At 44.5% G+C, this 27,086-nt stretch overlaps 1 protein-coding gene across 1 annotated transcript in view; it reads right to left on the reverse strand.

Moving 5' to 3' along the window:
* Window positions 1–550: 550 nt before the first annotated feature.
* Window positions 551–27,086, reverse strand: part of Kcnk12 (potassium two pore domain channel subfamily K member 12) — a 65,416-nt gene continuing 38,880 nt past the window's right edge. The window contains exon 2 of the mRNA XM_075955061.1: window positions 551–5,631. Within this exon, the coding sequence (XP_075811176.1) occupies window positions 4,730–5,631 (902 nt within the window). The 3' untranslated portion in view covers window positions 551–4,729. The remainder of the gene's footprint in view (window positions 5,632–27,086) is intronic.

Raw genomic sequence — 27,086 nt, forward strand, 5'->3', positions numbered from 1 at the left:
TGGAAATAAACCTCTTACCTGTTGTTAGCTAGTAGAATTATTATTTTGAACTTCTGCTAGCAGAGTCCAATTTGCTCTCTAGCATTTATGAGGTATGACCCCTGAAAATTAGGTATGGCAGTTCCATTCCCTGGGTAGGGCCTAGCTTCAGCACTTTTTCACACATACTTTGGAGGATCAAGTGTGCAACCAGGTTTGAGAGCATGCTTGAGGTTCAGTTCATTCCCTGACTCTACCAACCTCAGCTCAGGCTGGGCCAGGGGTAGCTCTGATTTGGCAGGCATATGTCTGGAGAGGCCTAGACAGAAAGTGTGAGCAGGAAGTCAGGAGGGGTCTGGGCAGGCAGTTTGAGCAGGAAGTAAGGAGGAGGGGGCCTGGGCAAGCAGTGTGAGCAGGAAGTCCAGAGGAGGGGCCTGGGCAGGCAGTGTGAGCAGGAAGTCAGGAGGAGGGGCCTGGACACGCAGTGTGAGCAGGAAGTCAGGAGGAAGGGCCTGTACAGGCAGTGTGAGAAGTAAGAGGAGCTCTAACCAGACAGAAAGCAAACAGCACAAAGGGTGGCAGGCTGCTTTTTATTCATCAATAATTTAATTACCCTTGAGTGTTCTCTCAGCAAAGTGCTGCTCAGAGGAGAAAGTGTTGTTTCCAAGTGCTGTAGGCTCGCCTGCATGCTGGAACCCCTCCCCAGAGAACGCAGCATAAGGAATGAGCTGTAAAGCCAGGGCCAGCTTCTTTGGGAGGAGGGACGGGGGGGTCTCTGGTCAGGTTGGTGCAGAAAGGCCATCGCTTCTCCTCAGTGCACAGTGAGGCTGGCTTTGCTCTGCATTAGGTGATGTCACACGGCAGGATGCCTGCTGGTGCCCGGGCTTCTCCAGGGTCACCAGATCTAGGCCACATGTCTGTGGGGCCAGGAATGGCTTCAGAAGGTCCTTCCCACTCTACAGGAGGAGCCTTCAGGGTCACCCAACAACCCTAGCGATAGACAGACAAGCCCAGCATCTCTTCTGGATGCTGAAGTGCCCTGAGCTGCTACGTGGCAGGGCCTCCCAGACACTGATAGAGATTTGTGCTTTTCTTTTTCCCTAAGAATGTAAAAGGTTACACTAAGATAGACCCAGATGGCCCACAGGCCCTATGGTGGCAGACAAGATGGAGTGCTGTTGGTATCAGTCCCCCAGAAACATCTCCTCTGTTAATAAGGGCCCAGGTACCCTCACCCTAGAACCTGTAGGAAGAGGAGCCTGCTGGGAGTCTTGGTGACCAGCTATCTTTAGAGGTGGGCTTGGAATGGGATGCTGGCTTCTGTATAACACAAACACATGCACACTGTACACAAAACTCCTTGACACGGAGAGGAACAACACCCAAGGAGATCTCTAGAGAATTAAACAGGGAAATGGTTTCTTCTTCAACTGGCCCCACCTGGGAGGGCCCCTTGAGGAAAGGGCTAGTGGCTGTTTGTAAGGCTGCTGTGCATGGGTACACCTGTGCATGGCATGCAATGGCCAGGGCTCCCTGTTGCTGCTCCAGGGCTGAAGGCTTGAGGCTGCCTAGCCCTTAGACCATCCCACCAGGACCTTGGGCTTCATTCAGAAGAGACAGGGGCGGACTATGTGGCTTTAGTGAACAATGACATGGACAGTGGCTTCTTTATCTGCTCAACTTTAAGAGGGCCTGGGTCTCAGCCCCTGGCTTCTGTGTTCTGTGTGGCCACAAGGAGAAGACAAAAGATGATGGGAATCCTACTGTGTCATTACAGGAACCCACAACCCAGTAGGACACTGTGAATGTGGACCTGAGGTTAGGCAGGTGAACGGCAGCCCACAGGAGTTGAGAACATTGGTGAGATTGTTGAGAACCATGGAAGAGATGTTGCCATCTAAGGACATGGAGCCCTTCTTAGGAAAGGGGCCCTTAGCAATGTCATTGTTTCTAAACGATAGGGGAGCCTATTCTTGCTTTTCCGAGTTCTCTTAAATAAGAAGTCATACCACATAACTCTATTGCTCCATCAAGTTCCCCGACCTGGGAAGCCCCAGCTTTTCAGGAGCCCCCAGGCATCTGGGCCACTGAATCCTTTGGTCTGCGCAGAGGAGAATCATGGGATGTCATACCACATAGTGGGACTGAGACTGGTGTTGTGTGATGGGGCCCAGAGGGACAGGGGCAACAATGTACATGTGTCACTGGATCCCGAGATACTTGGAGGACAGACATTTCTCTGGGACATCATGAGAGGGAAGGGAAAGAGGGGGCTTCCTTTCCCTGCCCCCTCCAACCGTGCCTATGCTTCCTTGAGAGGCTTTGCTCTAACCGTAGCCAATTGCTTTCTTCCAAAACCAATGATGCATAGGAAAGGAACTGAAAACCGCTAAGGCTGTGCGGTATAGGCAACTCAGGGGAGCCTCAGAAGCATGGTGACAGAAGAGGCTGCTAAGGAGTGCTTAGTGTTCTCTCCCCTGGAGGAGGATCCTGGTTGTTCCCCTGCTCCCAAGGAGGCAGGATTCCGTGCAGTGCTATGCATTTGTCAGAAGGGTGGTTTGGATGTCTTATCACATGATGACTTGGTGGCGGAGCCTAAGTCCCACTGTGCTGCTGCCAAGCTCCCTCCCAATGGGCAAACTGCTATTTTGTCTGGTCCAGATGCCTCTGCCACGGGAATCTCTACATCCCCCTCCGGATGGCTCAGCTCCCCAAGTTATTTCCCGTTGCCTAGGTGACATCTCTAATTGAATGCTTTTTAATCTGTTTCTCTTTTAAAGGGATGAGCCTGGTGCCTTACGTCCAGGTCCTGTCAGAAGCTCTATACTGGAGACTTAAGTCTCTTAAGAGTGTGTAGTTACTTGCTGGGACCAAAGCCATTTTTCAGATGTTAGCTTATGAGCTGGTTCTGATGGACAGACACAGTAGATCCCGGAAGTATGACTTCTGGAGAGGTCTCCCCCTTGAAGATTTAGTAAGACTGCCTCTCTCCTGCCAGCCCTACCTCACTGGTTTTTACACCAGAATAAAGCCCGTGTTTAGAGACCAACCCCAAACCAAGACTACAAATTACCCAAAGTAAACCCCCCGTGCCTGGTTTTTTTTTTTCTTTCTAGCTGAAACTGGAAGGGGAAAGAAGAGTTCAGCATTCAAATATGGTTTTTAATGTTATGTGTGTGTGAGCGTATGTGTGTGCATATGTGCACACACACTCTAGGCACATCTGCCAGGGAGACAGATAGTATTCAGGTGATAACGCTTGCAAAAATTCCTACCAGAAGTGTTGTATATTAGGTCACGCCATGAACGGACACTTTTCTTAAATGGTGACATTTCTTTAGATGAGAAAAAGGCAGAGGTGTGTTCCTTCACAGCTTTCAAATTCTGCCATTTCAATGAAGCCTTGGGTGTCTAGACTTCCCTCTGCAGAGCAGGAGTCTGGGAGGTTCTGTCCTTCAGCCTGAGGACCACTCTTCAGAACATCACTTTTATCCCACCATCCCTCCCATCCGTAGGTTCTGGTATCTCCATCCCTCCTGCCTCCTCCACCTCCAGTGTAGAGTATGCAGAGAAAAATAGACCCACCTGGTTATTTGGAGACCACACAGGGCTCAGGGCTCAGAATGTGATCTCATTGTGCCTGCCCCTAAACACTATGTGGTAGGCACAGGAGTTTAATGGCCTGGCATTTGCAATATGGCTCTTTTGGCTTCTGGTGCTGTAGCGCCCCCCCCCCCCCCCGTGGGGGTAGAGGGCAGAGCCCTGAATCGGAAAGGAGGTGGATGGGGGCTGTGCGCTGCACCTCTAGGCTCTCTAAAAGGGGGAAAGAGTTGAGCTGGCCAACAATAGTTAAGAAGACAACAATAACAAAATCTTATCTGAGACGAAACAACCAGTCCTGATTAGTAACAGGAAGCGGCCCTGCCGGTGAAGCTTGTGACTGAAAAGGTCGGGGGCTCATTTCTGAGATCTCCCCGAAGCACAGAGCAGGACTCCCAATCAGTGAGCGCCTCTCCCTACAGGTCCCTCTGAGTTTATACAGGAAGAACTCACGAAGTGGACTAGCTGCGGGCTGAAAAAGGCCAGCTAAGCCCCTCACCACTTGGAATTTCCAAGTGTGGGGGGAGATGTCACCGACCGCTGGTTGGTGCTGTTTCCTCTCATTGCATAATACTACACCGTTCCCGGTGTGTAGTGGCTGTTCTATATATATACACGGGAAGGCAACATATGGCGCTCCCTACCCCCACCTGTCAAAACTGTGACTATATCACTTCTGACGACCAGAAGGAAGCTGCTAGGCCGGGCCAGGATTCTAAAGGCTGAGGAGGTAATTCAGAGCCATGAAAGGCGGCACCATATGCTTCGGGGTTGCCAGCTGCTTATGCGCATGGGGAAGGCTTTGGTGCCTGTCTGCAAAGCCCAGGAATGCACTGGCGCGGGGAGGGGGGTAGATTTGGGGTGCCACTTTTTCTCTTTTCCAGGAAGAGAAATCTGTTGGCGGCCACGATTCTCCAAGAGGGGACTCAAAAGATCACAGTCTCATCTTAAACTTGCCCTTGATAACGTCAGGCCTGGCCAAATAGTATTTCTTTAGAAAACATTTTTTGTTTTTGTGGGTTTTTTTTTTGTTTCGTTTTTATTGGATAAAGATTAAGAAAGCGCCATCTCGGAGAGAAGAACTGAAGCAAACCCGCCCTACGGCGCGCAGCCCGAGCAGGGTCCGCGGCGCTGGGGGCGGGCGGCCGCTCTACCTGGAGGCGCTGGTCTCTGCCAGCCGGTTGTTCATGATGCCCAGCGCGCCCACGCCGCCCGAGAAGCCGTTCTGGCGTGTGTTGACGCACACGCTGCGCGGGTAGCCGTTGGCCGTCTCGGACAGCTGCTTCTGCAGCAGCGCCAGCGACACCTTGTTGGATGCTGTGAGGTCGCGCATGGAGATGAGCTCGCCCGACAGGCGGCGGCCCTCGGCGTCGCTGTCGCGGGTCGCGGGGTCGGCACCTAGCGCGGCCAGACGGCGGCGCAGCCGGGAACCCGGAGTGATGGCATTGCGCCGTGACAGGGGCGCGCCGGGCACCGGACAGCAGCGCGTGCAGCAGCGGCAGCTCAGCTTGCGCAGCATCCAGTTGAGCACCTGCTTGATGAGGATGGAGATGACGTTGAAGAGTGAGTAGATGCAGCACACGCCGAGCAGGATGAAGAGAAAGTTGCCCAGGCGGTAGAGCCCCTGGTTCCGGTAGGCGGCGTGCTGGCTGCTCACCAGGTCCCCGAAGCCAATGGTGCTGAAGGTGACGAAGCAGAAGTAGAGCGAGTCCACGTAGTCCCAGCCCTCCACGCTGGTGTACATGGCCGAGGCGCAGCATGCGAGCAGCACGGCGAACAGGCCTAGGATGAGCAGCACGTGGTACACCGAGGGCTTCCAGCCTGCCAGGCTGTCGGCCTCCGACAGTGCGGAGCCTCGACGGAAGGTGGGGGGCAGCAGGCCGCTGCGGCGCAGTTGGCGCTCTCGGCAGGCGCGCATGATGAAGGCCAGCAGAGAGATGATGCGCTCCAGAAAGAGGTTGAAGAACAGGATGGTCCCCGCACAGCCAAACAGTCCATATGCGATGAGGAAGGCCTTCCCACCCACTGTGGCTGGGGTGGTCATGCCGAAACCTGTGGAGATAAGAGTCAGGGTCAGCTAGGGCAAGTAGTCTCTATCTGGTGCGAGCACTTGGCAGGCGAATACAGATGCTGCGGAATCAACCAACTTCTGCTGATTTAAATCAGGTGTGGGTAGGACAGTGTTTGGGTGGAAATTTCACCCCAGCCCCCTGACACCCAAAGAGTCTGGAATGTTTGGGTGGAAGTTCTATCCCAAGGCCCCTTCCCTGGGAGTTGCCTCAGTCCAGACTCCACCCCTGAGAAAGCCCGCCAAACGATGACCCCTCCCCAGAGATGCTCAAGACCATTCCCACAGGGTATTTAAATTGCCCCCCCCCCCCGAACAAACACTTGGTTTTCTGGTCTTCCTTCCCAGTCTCATCTCTGGGGTTTGGAAGGCCACCCCGGAGTGTTGATATCCATTAAACATGGACTTTTTCTGATTCAATTTGATTTGGTCTGATTTGGATTCTTGTGTTGGGGGAGAGGTTTATTGGGGCGCAGAAACTTTTCATCTGGAGGTCCCACCAAGGGGGGCTGTTTCTCTCACTGGCCCAAGGCCATGTGTACGCGCCCCCCCCCCCACCTGTTCTTGGTCGCCAGGCTATGATCAGCTTCATCTAGGTAAGTTCTGATTTCCACTCATTGTCTTTAGAGGTTCAGGGCCTCATACGATTTTCAGGCTGTCCTATTGAAGACAGGGCTGTGCCAGGCACCCGACCTGACCAGGACAAGGGCTCACCTTGTCCCTATGGGATTCTTTTATCAGGAGACGTCCTGTTAAAGTATTTCTCACACCCCTCTGTTTTTTTCCGACCCAAAGTCTACCACAGTGGACACATTGCTCTAGGCTGTGAATCCTGGCATGGACTTGAAAAAGTCCACTTACAATTCGAGGCCTGATCTCCAAACACCATTGGGCTGCCTTTTACAAAACCTTTTTAAATTGGGGCCGACACCTTACGTCCCTTAACACCTTAAAGTTTTTGCCGGTGTGAAACAACCCCCCTCCCCCCCATATGCCCATGGTTTCTGGATGCTGTGCTCCTGCTGCCCCTCCCCCACCCCTCTCCCCACTTCTCTTCGATGTTTGCAGTTTGTCTGCATTCCTGGCATGTGACCTGTCTCGCTGGGATTTTCCCCTGTCCTCCCACTCTGAGCTGCATAGGTGTTCTGTCCTTACATTTCTGTTCTCCCTCTCAGCACCTGCTGATCTGGTCCTCAGTGGGACCGTCTGTGTGCTTGCCTGGCTCCTGCAGCCTATACGCCAGGATTTCAAAGTTGGTCAGCTGACACAGTTTCCTGGGAAAAGGTTTGTTTGTCTGTTAATATATATGTATAAATCATGTGGCCACAGTATCCTTGTTTTATGTCTGTGTGTTTGTTTTAAAATCTATAAAATTTGTAACTCCAGATTATAACAGCTCTGGAAAAAATACTAACATGTGAATAGCCAACATTTTTGGTTGAAGTCAAAGTGAAAAACCTCAGTGCCATCTTTGGTAAGAGTACCCACATGCCCTGGACCTACCAAGGAGACATTCTGCCTCCAAAATTCTTTAACTTACTAAAATATTCCTTCTAATCTTCTTGCCTTTACTGGCATTGGTAAGCTGTAACTGATTGGGTAAACTGTATGTCCAAATTTAACTTATATGTCTAATTTAGATACACCTAACAGATATTGGTACCCTGATTCTCAAGTGCCTTTACAGATCTGAGATTAGGGCACTTAACAAAAAGAGCTTCTTATGACAGAGACATGCCAGCTCCTGCAGCATCCTGTATCTCCTCCGAGAAGATGCATGGCTGAAGAAGACCTGTCTGGAGGCTTGCCTTTGGGTATGGCAAAGCCAACCCATGCAGCACAAAGCTGCCTTCCACCTCAGCTTCCTGGACTGGGGGGATCGATCATCTCATCCTGCCAAGACAGGTAGACTGAACCCTACCCCCACAGGAAAATCTTCAGGCCTCCTGGACTCAGCAGCCAAAGGCAAGTACTGCTTCTAAGACTGGTGTTTGCCAAAGACTATGGAGAGACTTGGGATTACCTGTGCAGCAAAAAATAAACGCCAGGTCACTACTGCTCGCCTACCTACCCCTCTCAGATCGGTCTGATGGCGTTTGGTGACTTAGGGTATTGGGAGCTCGTTACTTCATTTGTTAAGTTTCCTGCTAAAGTACAGACAGATGTGTCTTTTCCACAGGCTTCATAGTCCAAAATTAACAGGTTTCAGATGTATCTTCAGAGGTTCAGAGTTTCCAATTTCCTTTAATTGTCTTCTAAAATGTTCACACCTTTTAACCTAAAGCCATAGCCTTGTGCTGTGGCATCAAGATGTAAATCTGTTCCAGTTGTCTTACAGATACCTGCAGGTTCCTAAAAAAAAAGTTCTGCTGCTCTATCAAGGAATATGGTCTGGTAAAAACAGTCTCCAGAGCCCATTTTAACCCAGCCCATTTTCAAGCACCCTTGCTCATCCTGATCCTCTCTCTCCCCAGGACCACTGTCAGTCACCCTTGCTCATCCTGATCCTCTCTCTCTCCCCAGGACCACTGTCAGTTTGGCCCAGCTGGGTCCTGTGGTGCTGGTCTATGGTTGGAGTTTTGTCCTGGAAGGTCTGCCCTAGGCCCAGGCAGCTGCTTACTCTTTTCAGTCCTTATAATTAAGAGAGGTAACATGCCTACCTATTTGTGGAAAGCTGGGGTTTAAAGGTTTTGTTAATGGCTTCCCACAGGAGGCCTGGCTGCCCCACAGTGTGCCCATTAGAGTTGCTTGAGAAAGAGGAGCGAGGTCTTGATTATCTTGGTGCATGGAGTCTGAGCTGTCTGACCACCACACATTTCCATGCCTGTGGGAACCAAGCTTCAGAAGCGTCCCCACTACCTTCACACCCAACTTTTTAACTGTGTATTTTGTGTGTTTTCTCACAATAAGAAAGAGCTCTTGATTTTTAGAGTGTGAAACTGGAAGATATTTAATCTGCTTTTGTTATAACATGCCTATTAAAGCCTAAGGCCTATTTTATTAGTGTTTGAGAGGAAAACAACTGGATGTTTTGTTTTACTTTGTCACCGTTGGCAATTGTAGCCAGGCCTGCAGCAAGGCTGGCAAGCCCTCTGCCACTGAGCTCCATGCCCACCTGAGGGACCTGAATATTGACCTGCCCCTCGCTGCACTAGTGAGGGAGGAGGACAGCGAGAGCCTGGCCTGCACTGGGACTTGTTTGTAGTGATGGCTGCTTAGGCAGGGACAACCTCTCGAGGAGGGATTCCTTTGTTAAATTCCTAAAGAAGTGAAAAATCCCAAGCCTGGAAAATTGATGTTTATCCGAGTCACAAGAATGCTGAATTGGACTTTCCATTCTTCCCATTTTCCAGCTAACATCCCAATACTGAGGACAGCCGGTGGCATGTAATTCCTCATTCTTCCTCTTTTCTGTTTTTGTGTGTGTGTGTGGAGGATCAGCAGGATCTCATGTAGTCCAGGATGGCTGCGGATTTACTATATAACCAAGGCTGACCTTGAACCATGGATCCCTTATTCTATCTCTACACTGCTGGGATTGCAGGTGCGCAACACTATGTCGGGCTAGACCTAGACACACTGGATTTACTAAATAGGCAAACAGGCTTGACAACTAGGACACCTCCACTCCCACTCCCTGCACACCCCCAGGTATCTGAAAGGCTAGAAATTTGCTGTGGGAGCACATTCCGCCCCGTCAGCCAATAGCCTTTAAGATACCAGCCCATTTGGGTGTGGTCTCTGATACTGTAAAAAGCAGCTGTAAAGCCTGTGCTCACTCTCTTGCTTCCCGCTCCCACGTCAGGCTGCTAGACTCTGTTCTTGCTTTTGCAGAGGACTGTTATCTAGGACAGTGATCTGTAAGTTTTTCCCTGAAATAAATAGCCATTTTATTATTCATAATTCTGACCGGTGTGGGATTATTTTGTGTCTTCCATCATCATCTGGTGCCCACTGTTTGGTTTTTAGAAACTCCAGCTCTGCTGCATGCTGCCAGGCTTGGGGCATGCCCGGCTCAGCCCACCTCAACCACAGCCTGTGCGCACGGAGCCAGCAGCTCATTCGGATATAGAACTCTCACTCAGCGGTGGCTTTTCTTGCTACAGACTGGCCATGTTTCTTCTTATTATTTCATTACACACCTCCAAGTGGCTTCCTGTCCCCGTGTGCTTGCCCTGGTGCCACGCACTGCATGGAAACTCAGCTAAGATACAGGCTTTCCTGGGTGCCTTCTGTTATCTTGTTGTCCCTGTACTCCTGTGACTGCTGACCAATCAGAGCCCACTGTGGTGCATTCAGTCTGTGATTTCTATTAAATAACTATTTTTAATCTAAGCATATCTCACAGCATTTCACTCTAAAGTCAGATTCAGACCAGTCACATGACGCCAGGTACACCGATAGGCCCAGCTGGGTTCAATTTTTAGGTGGCCCGTGACACCTACGAGCAGGTAATGGTTATTGTACCTAATTCAGCTCATTAAACCACAGGTAAGATTTAATATCCAAAATGTAAATCACAAGTTTCTAAATTAAAAGGGCAATATGTCAGACAACCTGACTGTCCAAGATTTCAATAGTCTCTTTACTTACACCATGCATGAGGTTTTACAAGACTTATATGATGTCCCTTCTACATCACTATTTTTGATTCTGGGGATCAGTCTAGTCCTCAGTATCTTTTTCTTAAAAATATGGTTTGACAATGGGGCTAAGAATGAGGTGTTTTAGAAATGGTACAGTCTTTACAGACTGATACCAAGCTTCTCAAAAAAGAGGTCAAAAATCTGAAGGAGGATACAAACAATTTAACTAACAAAACTCAGTCAACTGAGGTACTTTTAGAAATGGCACAGACTGATAATAATTTATTTAAAGGAAGATTCAGCATGCTAAAGAAGGATACAGCCAATTTGGCACATAAAACCCAATCAATGACAGTGGGTGTTGAAACATTATTTGAGTACAAATGTATTAATTGGACTCTGTCAAAGGGGTATGACAGATTGACTGATAGAATGTCTCTCCAGGAAGGTAATATGCATGCTATGAAGATTATGTCCAAGGGTGAGACATTATCTCTACTAGACAGACTTCATACTTTGGAATCCTCAATGAGGGCATTACAGCAGAACACTGGACAGGAGATCCAGACTTTACAAAAGGCAGTGGTAAGAAGATGTGAAAAGACTGAGGAACAGATCGAATTTGATGACCAGAGACAAAAGGTATAAAGGCAAAATTTAACCTCATCAGTACATAAAAATCTCCGGGATAGAGTTCTGCCTGCCTTTCCAGTAATAACATCAGAAAGAGTACATGGACCCAAGTACCCTAAGGTTGTCAAAGAATCTTCATGGGAGCCCATACGTATGACTGATCTAAAGGAAATTAAACAAGAAATTGTAGCTTACGGATTACATTCGTCCTTTGTTAGGGAAATGGCCAAAACATGGGCTTCCAGTAACAAAGCAATGTCACAGGACTGGGCTTAGTTAATCTCAGCAGTCCTAGAAAGTAGAATGCAGTTACTTTGGTGGTGCCTTTTTAATGAAGAAGCTAGATTTTTAGAGCAACGGGAAAAAAACAAAAGGACTTGATATTTCCTTAGATCAAATTCTAGGTGAAGGACTTTACTCTGATCCTCAGGATCAAGCTCTTTATGATGACCACACCTTGTCCCTATGTAGAACATCAGCTTTAAAGGCTTGGGAGAGAATTCAGGAACTATGAAAGAGAGCTGAATCATATCTTAGAGGTAAATAGGGTCAGAGAGAACCTTTTAGTTACTTTTTACAAAGACTAACTAGGGCTGTACAAATAGGGGTAACTGACCCAGAAGCTAGATGTATAATAATTGAATCTTTGGCTTATGAGAATGCCAACATAGAATGCAAAAAGGACCCTTGGGCCTTTAAAGATCAGATCAGCACCCATGGATGAATGGGTCTTGCATACAATAAATGTAGAGACTATGGTACTGAAGCTTGGGTAGGAGAAACAATTTCCAATGGTAAGACATCAAAATACCAAATATTTTAATTGTGGTAGAATGGGATATCTGAAAATGGATTGTAGACAAGGGATTCCTAGGAATAATGTCTCCTCTGGGAACGGCAGAAATAGGAGGACTCAGCCTTAAAGTATATATAGAAGGTGTAGCAAAGACCGATATTGGACCAATGAATGTAGGTCAATGAAACATAGACAAGGCAACCTGATAACATTGGGAAACTCCATGGGCAGGGGCTCTTGCAGGCTCCCATGATGAACATGGTCTAATTATTCACCATTACTGTGGAGGACATGTCTTTCCAGGAAAATTTAAAAATTTAATGCCTGCTGTTAATAATACTGGTCTGAATGATGGGTTAAATGTGGAGGATGAGTAAAAAACTCCAGCAGGACATAGGAAACATATATTCTGGCAGACTTCTATAAATGATCAAAGATCAAAGCTGAGAGTTTGTATAAATGGCATTTTTATTGAAGGCTTATTAGACATGTAAGTATCTTGGCATCTGAATTGGTCTCTTCAAGAGGTAGATGTTCAGGTCCTAGGAATTAGAACCCTATCTCAGGTAAAACAAAACACGAGATGGGTTGAATGCATAGGGCTAGAAGGGCAGAAAGAAAGACTAAGGCCATATATAGCTAATATTGCAGTGAATTTGTGGGGTCATGACCTATTGCAGCAATGGAATACCCAGATTAATGTTCTGCAGCCCAAAAAACGTATGTTTCTGAGGAAAATATTAGAAGATATTATAGACGACAGACACCAGCCATTTGGGCTGTACAAGAACACAAAGCAATTGATAAACCTTCAGAGGTACCAACAGCTCTACCTTTAAAATGGTGAACCAATATGGGTTAAGAAGTGGCCTCTAGCTGAGGAAAAGTTGCAGGCTTTAGAACAGCTGGTACGAGAGCAAATAGATGCTCGACACATTGAAGAATCTAGCAGCCCTTGGAATTCTCCTGTACTTGTTGTCAAAAAGAAATCTGGAAAATGGAGAATGGTGACAGATCTTAGAGTTATCAGCAAGGTTATTCAACCTATGGACTCTCTTCAATATGGAATTTTTCTGCCTTCTCTGTTACCAAAGGGATGGCCTCTCATAGTTATTGATTTAAAGGATTGTTTCTTCACTATACCTTTACAAAAATGGATAGAGAAGAGTTTGCCTTCACAGTGTCTACTTATAATAATTCTCAGCCTACTAGGAGATATCAATGGACCATCCTCCCACAGGGAATGCTCAATAGCCCCACCCTGTGCCAATACGTTGTCAGCCAGCCACTGGAAATAATACATAAGCAATTTCCTAAGTCTATAATCTACCATTACATGGATGACATTTTGTTATCTGATTCAGATACTGATACTTTAGAAAGAATGTTTGAAGAAGAAAAGAAAGTTTTGCCTAAATGGGGATTACAAATTGCTCCTGAAATTTTCAAAGAGGAGATTCTGTCAATTACCTGGGTTACAGAATAGGTTTATAGAAAATTAGAACTCAAAAGGCACAAATTAGGAGAGACTGATTGCAGACTCTTAATGACTTTCAAGGATTATTAGGAGACATTTCCAGTCTATGACTGGCTGTTGAGATAACACCTGATTTAATAATTCATTTAAACAAAACCTTAGGTGGTGATAAAGACTTGAATAGTCTCAGAGAATTAACAGCTGAAGTGGAAAAGGAATTGACAATTGTTGAGGAGAAATTATAGGAGGCACATGTGAATAGGGTGAATCCAAATATTAATTGTATTCTAGTCATAGTGCCTTCTAGATTTTCTCCTATAGGAATTTTAATGCAGAGGGACGATATTATCTTAGAATAGTTCTTTTACCACATAAACCAAGTAAAAAAATTAGAAACTTATGTGGAAAAGGTCTCTGAATTAATTATAAAAAGTAAGCTGAGACTTTGTCAATTAGCAGGTATAGACCCAGAAGAGATTCTAGTGCTTTTTATTGCTGAAGAAATAAAAAAGTTATGGGAAGACAATGAACCCTGGAAAAGTTTGTCCTAATTTTTTTTGGAAGAAATTAATAGCAATTATCCCAAAAGCAATAGACGTAACCTTGTAAAGAGAACTTCTTGAATTCTTCTCAAGTTGTACATGATGCACCAATAACTGGAGCCCATACATTTTATAGCAATGCAAATAAATCAGGGAAGGCAGGTTACAAATCAGAAGAATTAAGGTGGAACAAAGCCCTTATAATTCTATCCAGAAGGCATAATTATATGCTATTCTTATGGTACTAAGGAATTTTAAAGAACCTCTCAATATAGTTACTGATTCACAATGTGCAGAAAGCGTTGCCTTGCATATTGAAACTGCTGAATTTATACCAGATGATATGAAATTGACTTCATAATTCATTCAGGTGCAAGACATTATCAGGAATAGGCTTTGTCCCATATACATAACACACATCTGATCCCATATGGGTCTACCAGGTCCTCTAGCACAAGGTAATGCAAAAATTCATCAGTTATTGATTGGAAGTGTGTTGCAGGCCTCTGAATTTCATAAAAAAAATCATGTCGATAGCAAAGGTTTAAAGAAAGAGTTTTCCATTACATGGTAAGTAGCTAAGGAGATTATAAAGAGATGTCCTACTTGCTCTTTCTATAAGCAAAGACCATTGCCTACAGTGAGTAACCCAAAGGGTACTCAGAGGAATGATATTTGGCAGATGGATGTGTTCCATTATATGGAATTTGATAAATTAAAATATGTACACCACACCATAGACACATACTCAGGTTTTCAATGGGCAACTGCCTTGAGCTCGGAAGTTATGGCCATCATGGGCATTCCTGCACAAATAAAGACAAACAGTGGTCTGGCATATGTATCTAAGAAAATGAAATGTTTTCTGTTTATTAAAATATAAAAGCATATTACAGGTATACCAAATAATCTTATAGGTCAGGCAGTTACATAGGTCAAATTGTAATATAAAGGATATGCTGAACAAACAGAAATGGATGGAAAATGCTTCTAGAAATAGATTGCATAATGCTTTATTAACCTTGAATTTTCTTAACGTTAATGAGAAAGGAACAACAGCAGCCGAACGCATGGGATAATTGTATAAAACTTCGGAATTGAATCAACCAGTATACTTCAAAGATGTGTTGACCTCACAATGGAAACCAGGATATGTGCTAAGCTGGGGAAAGGGTTTTGCTCTTGTTTCCAAAGGAGAAGAAAATTATGGATACCATCAAAATTAATAAAGATTCGCTTTGAAAAGGTGAAACCTCTTGAAAAAGAGAAATGACAGCTCATCCATATGGTGACAATCATACAGGTGGTAAGAAAACCTCATAAGGGTTGGGGCAAGGTTCTGCTCTTGTCTTTCCAGGAAAATACACATCTTCAAAAATTCAAGAGACCCTGGCTGTTTGGATGCTGACAGAATGAAAAATAACTATCCAATAAAGTTCATCGTCATGAAAAAGGAATATGACTTGTAAGGACAGGTGATATATATATATATATATATATATATGAATATATAGAGCTGGTTTTGGAGTTGGACAATGGCTCTGTACTTCTCTAAATCCAAGAGTGTTGTTAAAAGGAACATTTAGAGTTTCTGTCTCATATCAGGAACCATCTCGTATGGGACAGAAGGAAGACTTTAGGAAAAATTTTACTTTCTCCATCTCTATTTTATCTATATCCTATTCTTCACTGAATGTATGTTTATGTGAATGATGTTCAAGCTTTCAACGATGGATAATAGATTTTCCTATAGATCCTTTTTGCAGTAATCTTTAAAGATACCAGGAAGAAGATGGGGCCCCATAGCAACAAATCCACCTGGTTGAGATGACATTGTGATGCAGATAGTGCTTCTATAAGACTGTTTTTTGGGGTACCAGCTGCTGGAATGATGCACTTTCTCATGACATTCTGGCCAGAACTCCAAATAAGAACTTTGGGGGAAAAACCCTATTGACTGCTGGGAAATTATTTGCAACTATACTAGACTGTAATTTTGAAACTTAATCATAACTATATTTTTGCAGGATCCCATTAAGAGAATATCACTCCTATGACAGTGGGAAGCAATGAACGACGTCCCCATCCCCAAAATGTTTGTCCTTAGGGTTGGGAACACTGTTTAGGGGTTGTTATTACTTGTACTAGATAGAGGGTTGTAGTGAAAACTATTTTTGTTTAAAAAAAAAGGGGGGGGCAGACGCACAGAGGCGGAGCGCCGGCGGCCAGACGCGGCGGAGCGCCGGCGGCCAGACGCGGCGGAGCGCCGGCGGCCAGACGCGGCGGAGCGCCGGCGGCCAGACGCGGCGGAGCGCCGGCGGCCAGACGCGGCGGAGCGCCGGCGGCCAGACGCGGCGGAGCGCCGGCGGCCAGACGCGGCGGAGCGCCGGCGGCCAGACGCGGCGGAGCGACACCGCATTCAGGAAGAGGCTTTGGGAGACCAGCGCGGCAGCAGACGCAAGCAGCAGAGTCAGGCGGGCAATAAGGAGAACAGATCGCCCTACTACAATCAAATCAAAGAGGTAGGCCTTTGTTTGGCCAGGTCACTGGCAAACGGGGAGCCTGGTCCTGTCCGGAAGGCACTTCGGAGGGGTGAGAGGGTTCTTGGCCTGCAGCAGAAACCAGGAAACAGAGCGAGGGCATTTTGTAAGCGGAGCCCTGGGCCAGCAGGGAAACCTGATCCGGTTTTTAAAAGACCTATTAGATAGGATTAATAGGAGGAGATGGGCAGACGCCAGGGCAAGAACTCACCCAATAATCTGAAAAACAACATGAAAACACCAGAACCCAAGGATCATACAACAGAAGTATTTGAACAATCTAACACAGAAGAAGTGGAAAAAATTGACTTTATGAACGCAATAGAGTCCCTTAAACAACATGTAAAAAATGCCCTTATAGAAATGGATGAGAAGTATAACAAAAAGTTTGAAGAAATGAGTAAATATGTACATGATACCCTGGGAAACCAAGATAAAACGATCAAACAGGTAATGGAAACAGTTCAAGAATTGAAAACTGAAATGAAGGCAAGGAAGAAAATACAAACTGAGGACCAGCCGGATATGGAAAATCTAGGTCAACGAGCAGAGTCTACAGAAACAAGCATAATCAATAGAATACAAGAGATAGAAGAAAGAATCTCAGATGCTGAAGACACCATAGAGAAAATAAATGAACAGATCAAAGAAAACAGCAAAACCAACAAATTCTCAACACAAAACATTCAGGAAATATGGGACACAATAAAAAAACCAAACTTAAGAATAATAGGTATAGATGAAGGAGAAGAGTCACAGCTCAAAGGCCCGGAAAATATATTCAACAAAATTATGGAAGAAAACTTTCCCAACTTAAAGAAAGATATTCACTTAAATATTCAAGAAGCATACAGAACACCAAACAGACTGGATCAAAGAAAAACATCTCCTCGCCATATAATAATCAAAACACAAAATATACAGGTTAAAGAAAGAATATTAAGAGCTGCAAAGGAAAAAGGGCAAGTAACTTATAAAGGTAAACCGATCAGACTTACACCTGACTTCTCTATGGAAACTATGAAAGCCAGAAGGTCCTGGATAGATGTTCTGCAGAAGCTAAGAGACCATGGATGCAAGCCCAGACTACTATACCCAGCCAAGCTTTCGTTCACTATAAATGGAGAAATCAAGACATTCCAGGATAAGAATAAATTTAAACAATACGTAGCCACAAATCCAGCCCTACAGAAAGTAATAGAAGGAAAATCACAACCCAAGGAATCCAACACTGCCAACACTGCCTACAATAACCCGGGCATCTAGTGACCCTTCACCAGCACATCTCAAAGAAGGGAGACACACAATCTCTACAACCAAAAGCAATAAGAATAACCGGAGTAAACAACCACTGGTCATTAATATCACTTAATATTAATGGGCTCAATTCACCTATAAAAAGGCACAGGCTAAAAGATTGGATACGAAAACAGGATCCAACATTCTGCTGTTTGCAAGAAACACATCTCAACCACAAAGACAGGCACCTACTCAGAGTAAAGGGTTGGGAAAAGGTGTTTCAAGCAAATGGTCCTAAGAAAAAAGCAGGTGTGGCCATATTAATTTCTAACAAAACTGACTTCAAACTAAAATCAATCAGAAGAGACCGAGATGGTCACTTTATACTCATAACAGGAACAATTCATCAGGATGACGTCTCAATTCTGAATATCTACGCCCCCAATATAAAAGCACCTACTTATGTAAAAGAAATATTACTAGAACTCAAAGCAGACATCAAACCACACACACTAGTAGTAGGAGACTTCAACACACCTCTCTCTACAAGGGACAGGTCAATCAGACAGAAACCTAATAGAGAATTAAGAGAATTATTGGAGGTAATGAAGCAAATGGACTTAACAGACATCTATAGAACATTCCACCCAAATAGGAAAGAATATACCTTCTTCTCTGCAGCTCATGGAACCTTCTCAAAAATTGACCACATACTTGGAAACAAAGGAAACCTCCACAGATACAAAAAAATATCAGTGTCCACCTGTGTCCTATCTGATCACCATGGATTAAAGTTAGAAGGCAACAACAATGATACCCACAGAAAGCCGACAAACTCATGGAAACTGAACTGTCAACTACTGAACCACACCTGGGTCAAGGAAGAAATTAAGAAAGAAATTAAAGTCTTCCTTGAATTTAATGAAAATAAAGAGACAACATACTCAAACCTATGGGACACAATGAAAGCAGTGCTAAGAGGAAAGTTCATAGCACTAAGTGCCCACTTAAAGAAAACGGAAAATGCATACATTGGGGACTTAACAACACACCTGAAAGCTCTAGAAAAAAAAGAAGCAGACGCGCCCAGGAGAAGTAGAAGATTGGAAATAATAAAACTGAGGGCCGAAATCAACAAAATAGAAACACAGAAAACAGTCCAAAGAATCAATGAAACAAAAAGCTGGTTCTTGGAGAAAGTCAACAAGATCGACAAACCCCTATCCAAACTAATTAAACGACAGAGAGAGAATACACAAATAAATAAGATCAGAAATGAAAAGGGGGACATAACCACAGACACAGAGGAAATTCAGAGAATCATTAGATCTTACTACAAAAGCCTGTATAGCACAAAACTGGAAAATATAAAAGAAATGGACACTTTTTTAGATAAATACCATATACCAAAGTTAAACCAGGACCAGGTGAACAATCTAAACAGACCTGTTAGTCGCGAAGAATTAGAAGAGGTTATCAAAAACCTCCCTACCAAAAAAAGCCCAGGACCAGATGGTTTCAATGCGGAATTCTACCAGAACTTCCAAGAAGAGTTAATACCTATACTCCTTAATGTATTCCACAATATAGAAACAGAAGGGTCATTACCAAACTCCTTCTATGAAGCTACAGTTACTTTGATACCAAAACCACACAAAGACTCAACCAGGAAGGAGAATTACAGGCCAATCTCACTCATGAACATCGACGCAAAAATCCTCAACAAAATACTGGCAAACCGAATCCAAGAACACATTAGAAAAATTATCCATTTTGATCAAGTAGGCTTCATCCCAGAGATGCAGGGCTGGTTCAACATACGAAAATCTATCAATGTAATCCACCATATAAATAAACTGAAAGAAAAAAATCATATGATCATTTCATTAGATGCTGAAAAAGCATTCGACAAAGTTCAACACCCCTTCATGATAAAGGTCTTGGAGAGAATAGGGATAAAAGGATCCTACCTAAATATAATAAAAGCTATTTACAGCAAGCCAACAGCTAACATTAAATTGAACGGAGAAAAACTCAAAGCCATCCCACTAAAATCAGGAACACGACAAGGCTGTCCACTCTCTCCATACCTCTTCAATATAGTGCTTGAAGTTCTAGCAATAGCAATAAGACAACATAAGGAGATCAAGGGGATTTGTATTGGAAAGGAAGAAGTTAAGCTTTCATTATTTGCGGATGATATGATAGTATACATAAGTGATCCCAAAAATTCTACCAAAGAACTCCTACAGCTGATAAACACCTTTAGTAATGTGTCAGGATACAAGATCAACTCCAAAAAATCAGTTGCCTTCCTTTACACTAAGGATAAGGAAACAGAGAGGGAAATCAGAGAAGCATCACCTTTCACGATAGCCACAAATAGCATAAAATATCTAGGGGTAACCCTGACCAAGGAAGTGAAAGACCTGTTCGACAAGAACTATAAGTCTTTGAAGAAAGAAATTGAAGAAGACACCGAAAAATGGAAGGACCTCCCTTGCTCTTGGATTGGGAGGATCAACATAGTAAAAATGGCAATTCTACCAAAAGCAATCTATAGATTCAATGCAATCCCCATCAAAATCCCATCAAAATTCTTCACAGATCTGGAGAAGACAATAATCAACTTTATATGGAGGAACAAAAAACCCAGGATAGCCAGAACAATCTTATACAATAAAGGATTGTCTGGAGGCATTACCATCCCTGACTTCAAACTCTATTATAGAGCTACAGTATTGAAAACAGCATGGTATTGGCATAAAAACAGAGAAGTAGACCAATGGAATCGAATAGAAGACTCTGACTTTAACCCACAAACCTATGAGCACCTGATTTTCGATAAAGGAGCTAAAAGTATACAATGGAAAAAAGACAGCATTTTCAACAAATTGTGCTGGCAAAACTGGATGTCAATCTGTAAAAGAATGAAAATAGATCCATATCTATCACCATGCACAAAACTCAAGTCCAAATGGATTAAAGACCTCAATATCAGTCCGAACACACTGAACCTGATAGAAGAGGAAGTGGGAAGTACTCTACAACACATGGGCACAGGAGACCACTTCCTGTGTATAACCCCAGCAGCACAGACACTAAGGGCATCATTGAATAAATGGGACCTCCTGAGGCTGAGAAGCTTCTGTAAAGCAAAGGACACTGTCACTAAGACAAAAAGGCAACCCACTTACTGGGAGAAGATTTTCACCAACCCCGCAACTGACAAAGGTCTGATCTCCAAAATATATAAAGAAATCAAGAAACTAGACCGTAAAAGGCTAATCAATCCAATTATAAAATGGGGTACTGAGTTGAACAGAGAATTCTCAACAGAAGAACTTCAAATGGCCAAAAGACACTTAAGGTCATGCTCAACTTCCCTAGCGATCAGGGAAATGCAAATCAAGACAACTTTAAGATACCATCTTACACCTGTCAGAATGGCTAAAATAAAAAACACCAATGATAGCCTTTGCTGGAGAGGTTGTGGAGAAAGGGGGACACTCACCCATTGCTGGTGGGAATGCAAACTTGTGCAACCACTCTGGAAAGCAGTGTTTCGGTTTCTCAGGAAATTCGGAATCAACCTACCCCTGGATCCAGCAATACCACTCTTGGGAATATACCCAAGAGAGGCCCTATCATACAACAAAAGTATATGCTCAACTATGTTCATGGCAGCATTGTTTGTAATAGCCAGAACCTGGAAACAACCTAGATGCCCTTCAACGGAAGAATGGATGAAGAAAGTATGGAATATATACATATTAGAGTATTACTCAGCAGTAAAAAACAAGGACTTCTTGAATTTTGCATACAAATGGATGGAAATAGAAAACACTATCCTGAGTGAGGTAAGCCAGACCCAAAAAGAGGAACATGGGATGTACTCACTCATATTTGGTTTCTAGCCATAACTAAAGGACATTGGGCTTATAATGCATGTTCCTAGAGAAGCTAAATAAGAAGGTGAACCCAAAGACAAACACATAGGCATCCTCATAAATATTAACCTTCATCAGGCGATGAAAGGAGACAGAGACAGAGGAGCACGGGACAGAAATCTCAAGGTCCAAATCAGGAGCAGAAGGAGACGGAGCACGAGCAAGGAACCAAGGAACTCAGGACCGCGAGGGGTGCACCCACACACTGAGACAATGGGGATGTTCTATCGGGAACTCACCAAGGCCAGCTGGCCTGGGTCTGAAAAAGGATGGGATAAATCCGGACTGGCTGAATATAGAGGACAATGAGGAATACTGAGAACTCAAGAACAATCGCAGAGGGTTTTTGATCCTACTGCACGTACTGGCTTTGGGGGAGCCTAGGCAGTTTGGATGCTCACCTTAGGAGACCTGGATAGAGGTGGGCAGTCCTTGGGCTTCCCACAGGTCAGGGAACCCTGATTGCTCTTCGAACAGATTAGGGAGGGTGACTAGATCGGGGGAGGGGGAGGGAAATGGGAGGCGGTTGCGGGGAGGAGGCAGAAATCCTTAATAAATAAATAAAAAATAAATAAAAAAAAAATAAAAAAAATAAAAAAAAGGGGGGGATAATAATAGTGAGTAATAGAGTGAATACTTGTGAGCTATTATTTATGCATAATTACATTGGTATAGTTTTTGTATATTAATACAAGTTCAAATTATATTTGTTATTTTTGTTTACATTATTTGTACACCTATGTAAAGTTATTCTTTCAGATTGTATATATTCATGTTTCTACCTCTGTTTAGGACATTTCGTATATTGATACAACTTTTAGGATATATATATATATATATATATATATATATATATATATATATATATATATTTGGTTTTTTGAGACAGGGTTTCTCCATAGCTTTCAAGCCTGTCCTGGAACTAGCTCTTGTAGACCAGGCTGGCCTTGAACTCACAAAGATCTGCCTACCTCTGCTTCCCGAGTGCTGGGATTAAAGGCGTGTGCCACCACCGTCCAGCTATAGGATATATTTTCATATTGCAATATTTATTACTTCTACCTCTGATCAAGATACTTATAGATTGTTTACATTTTGAGGTCATTGTCCTCATTTATTGCACATTTGTTTACAGATTATTTAATATTCTGACATGTATAAAATATTATAGATCAGTAGTTGTTCATGTTTGTTGTACATACAGTCAGATCAATTAGGTTCTTTAGATATACAGAGATTATATTCTGTCTAGATAGGTAATCTTCAACCACTTTAAGGATCTGTAGAACATGGTATTTAAATAAATTAGGGTTCTATTGGCATGAGACATGATTGCTCCTGACAGCACCAATCTATTCCCGAGAGAATATTGAGCACCAAAGACACTCCATTCAGAGTTTGTTTTCTTTTCAGCACAATTGGCCTTTGGGTAAGGAACTGCCCATGCCTCAGCCACTCACAAAGAACATGGTATCCAAAATGGATGATCAGGACACAAAGAAAAAGACTGTCAAATCTTGCCAAGATATGGTAAGATGGTTCTGAAAACTTTCTTGCCTCTATAAACGGTCTGTCAGTTACACTACAAAGTTGGTTGCTTCAATGTTGCAAAATGAGACTTTGGGTGATTGCTCAGGTAGCTAATTGTCTCCATCATATATTGCTCACTTTGGAAGCTGCTTGATTGTACTTTCTGCCTGCTCAAGTAATATTATCTCCCTTCTCAGGCCTTCGATGGGGTTGAAGATTAGATAGTCATATTATTGTACTCTTACGATCTAGCCAAGCCATTTCCTATACAAGACTTAGGCTCCTTAGGATAGGATGTTTACTAAAACATTTAGCATACATTCCTTGCTTAATATTGTTTATGATGCTTGTAATTCTAATTATACTTGATATCTGTTCTTAGTGTATATAGTTTTGAATTGGGTTTGGAACTCTCTTATTTAAACAAAAGGGGGAGGTGCTGTGGGAGCACATTCTACCCCTTCAGATACCAGCCCACTTGGGTGTGGTCTCTGATACTGTAAAAAGCAGCTGTAAAGCCTGTGCTCACTCTCTTGCTTCCAGTTCCCACATCAGGCTGCTAGACTCTGTTCTTGTTTTTGCAGAGGACTGTTATCTAGGACAGTGATCTATACGTTTTTCCCTGAAATAAATAGCCATTTTATTATTAATAATTCTGAACTGGTGTGGGATTATTTTGTGACTTCTGTCATCAGAAATTAACTTGGATATTGGTGGGAGATACATTTAAGGTATTAGAGTCATTGTGTGTAGTGTTCTTCCACATACCCACAGGCCACTCATGGCTGTGGGAGGCTGTCAAGAAAACAGTCAGAGGCTAGGTGGTGGTAGTGGACACCTTTAATTCCAGCACTCAGGAGGCAGAGGCAAGTGGATCTCTGTATTCAAGACCAATCTGGTCTATAGAATGAGTTCTAGGACAGTCAGTGCTACACAGAGAAATCCTGTGTCAAAAAACCAGAGGTGGGAAGGGGGGAGAGAGAGAGATATCAGAGGACAAACAGGCATCTCTCTTCCTAGCTGGGTACTGGCTGAGGCTACAGGAACTCACATGTACCTGCGTAATTGTTGGATGGAATGTTGGGAGAATTCCAGGAGGACCTACAGTGTCCTGAGTCTGAAGCTGTGTTGGCCAGCTGGCTGGGTAGGAACCTGATAGGGGTGCTTGCACAGGCAGGGAAGGAAGAGGGTTGTGGTGGGAGAAGTCTTTACCTCAAAGGTGGCAAAGGCTGGATTTTAACACAGTCCAAAGGCCTCCTTCTGCCTCAACTTCCCTGTGGTGATGCATACCACTGTGCCTGGCTTACTGTTACTATTGGGATCTTTTCAAGGGTGGGGAGCAATTTCTCATTTAGCACAGCTAGCTTCATATTTGCTTTCTCTTCACTGGCCTCAGCTTCACTTCTGGCTTTGGGTTCCCTGCTGGGTTCATCAAGAAGTAAGCACCAGCTTTGTCAATTTTGAGAGACAGATGATAAATAGATAGGTGATAGATAATAGATATATAGATGATATAGTATAGAGAGATGATAGATTGATAAATAGATAGATGGTAGATAGATAATAGTTGTTTTTAATTAAATCTCAATCGTTCAGTTTTACCAATAAAGACTTGGGAGTCAGAGGCTGGGGTGAAAGCCTGTTAGCTCAGAGAGGGAGAGAAAGCACCCAGCTGGCCTTCCTCCTCAGCCAGCGTCCCAGAAAGGCTTTTTCCTATGCCATCTCAAATGAGACTCCTCAAACTGTGTCCCTCCCATCTCCTTCCTGAGCATCTCTCTATCCGTCCTCCTGACTCCCTCTTACGCTATGTTTTTTTTTTCCTGTCAACTGGTTGCTTGCTAGGCCTCTTGACCCGTGGTTGACTTTACTTAATCTGGTTTACAATATTCAAGCAGAAAGCTCTTGGATTAAAGGCTATGTGCTAGGGCTGACACACACCACAACTAGAAACATGCTTTTCTAGTAAATAACAAAATCTTGGGATTCACAGTGTGCTCAAATATCCTGCAATAGATAGACAGATAGATACGATTGATAGATGCTGGATATATGGGCCTGTTGGTGGAAAAGCTGAGACTGACAACTTCTCTTCTGGGTTTGTTGCTGCTTGTGGTTGGGCTAATTCGAAAGGCAGGAGTATTTAGCTTAGGTCTCTGTGGGTGCAGGGCTGAGTATCCATCTCACTCCAATGCTCAGTGACTCTGGATACAGAGGCAGGAACCAGTCAGCTACGTGGCAAAACTACCCCTCTATCATCCTGCCTGGCTGGCTTGTCTTTGGGGGGCTCTGGGATGATTTTCTCTGTTTAATGGCAGGAGACTCTCGTGGTATTTTATTTGTATTTCAGTAAATAAAGCTTACCTAAAGATCAGAATGCAAAGCTAAGCCACTAGAGGTCAAGGAGTGGTGGCTCACACCTTTAATCCCTGGACTTTGGGAGCCAGGGGCAGGTGGACGTCTGTGAGTTCAAGGCTGCTACCCTGGGCTACACAAAACCAATCCAGGAACCACAGATCCAGGTGGTGGTGGCTCACACCTTTAATCTCAGTGTTTGGGAGTTACACACCTTTAATCCCAGGACTGGGGAGGTAGAGACAGGAGCGATATAGTTGAGCAGAGAGAGGAATAGAAAGGGGAAGGCCAGGCAGTGGTGGTGCATGCCTTTAATCCCAGCACTTCAGAGGCAGGCAGATCTCTGTGAGTTCAAGGCCAGCCTGGTCAACAAAAGTTTGTTCCAGGACAGCTAGGACTGTTACACAGAGAAACCCTATTTTGAAAAAAGGGGAAAAAAGCCGGGCGGTGGTGGCGCATGCCTTTAATCCCAGCACTCAGGAGGCAGAGGCAGGTGGATCTCTGTGAGTTCAAGACCAGCCTGGTCTACAGAGCGAGTTCCAGGACAGGCTCCAAAGCTACAGAGAAACCCTGTCTGGAAAAAAAAGGGGGGGAAAAAAGAGGGGGGGGGGGTGAGACAGGAATTCACTGGACTGTGGAGTCTAAGAATTCATGGAGACAGGATCTCACCCTTTCAGTGTGAAGATTTGATAGAGGTGAAAGTTTTCTCTAGTGGTTGTCCTTGGCATCCACACACCCAAAGAGTCTGGAATGTTCCGGTGGAAGTTCCACCCCAAGCCTCCTCCCCTGGGTCAGTCCAGACTCCACCCCTGAGAAAGCCTGCCAAAAGATAACTGCTCCCCAGAGAGCCTCAAGAATACTCCCACTGGGTATGTGGTTTTCCATTCTTCCTTTCCTGACTCCTTTCTAGGGGTCTGGAAAGCTATCCGGGAGCATGTGCATCTATTAAACCTGGGCTTTTTCTAATTCAGTTTGACTTGGTCTGATTCGGATTTTTGGGTTGGTGGAGAGGCCTATTGAGGTGCAGAAACTTTTCAGTTGGCTGCTTTGCTTTTCTGATCTTCAGCTTGAACCCTAATATCTGTCTCTGGGTTTTTATTATTCGTGCTACAGGAGACTGAGGGCTGAGGAGATTGAGGGGTCAGGAAATCTAGGAAAACAGGACAAAATCCTATGGTGCAGACCAGTGTTTTTCTCTCTTGGTGGTGAAGGTGGAATCCAAGGCCTTTTGCATGCTATGATGAAGATGAAATCCAAGTACACGCGCGCTCAGCAAGTTCCTTCCTGCTGAGCCATAGCCTTTCCCCGAGGCCAGTGCTTTTGGTAGGCGGTGAGCAAAAAGCAGTTCCCCGGAGCGCTGAGCCCTGGCGCAGCTTTCCTGCTGGGGCTGGAGTCAACCCCCACGCCGCGCCTTAGCCTCATCTCTGGGATTAAACTCTTCTCTCCTCACCAGAAACCGTTCACCAAAATGAGTTATTAAAAGCCGGCTAACTACTTTTGCCTCCGGGTAGCTCCCGTTTAACAATCTCTCCTGGGGAGCAGCTGTCAAAGGCAGGCCCCGTGGAGCTGGCGGGGAAGATGACTCATTTACATAGAGAGTCAGGCTCCATCCTGCCCCCAGCTCCATCCCTGTCTCTCTGGTGACTAATCCCCTTCAAGGATGAGATCACCACCCCCCCTCAACCCCGCCCCCAACAAAAGACCAGAACCCTAACCTCAGCCCAAGACTTTGTGAGGAGACAGACAAGGCCTTGGCTGAGGTAGAAGTGTGGCCAGCAACTGGATGTGAAGAAG

The sequence above is a fragment of the Microtus pennsylvanicus genome, chromosome 21 (genome assembly GCF_037038515.1).
Source record: "Microtus pennsylvanicus isolate mMicPen1 chromosome 21, mMicPen1.hap1, whole genome shotgun sequence".
In the NCBI taxonomy this organism is placed as follows: Eukaryota; Metazoa; Chordata; class Mammalia; order Rodentia; family Cricetidae; genus Microtus; species Microtus pennsylvanicus.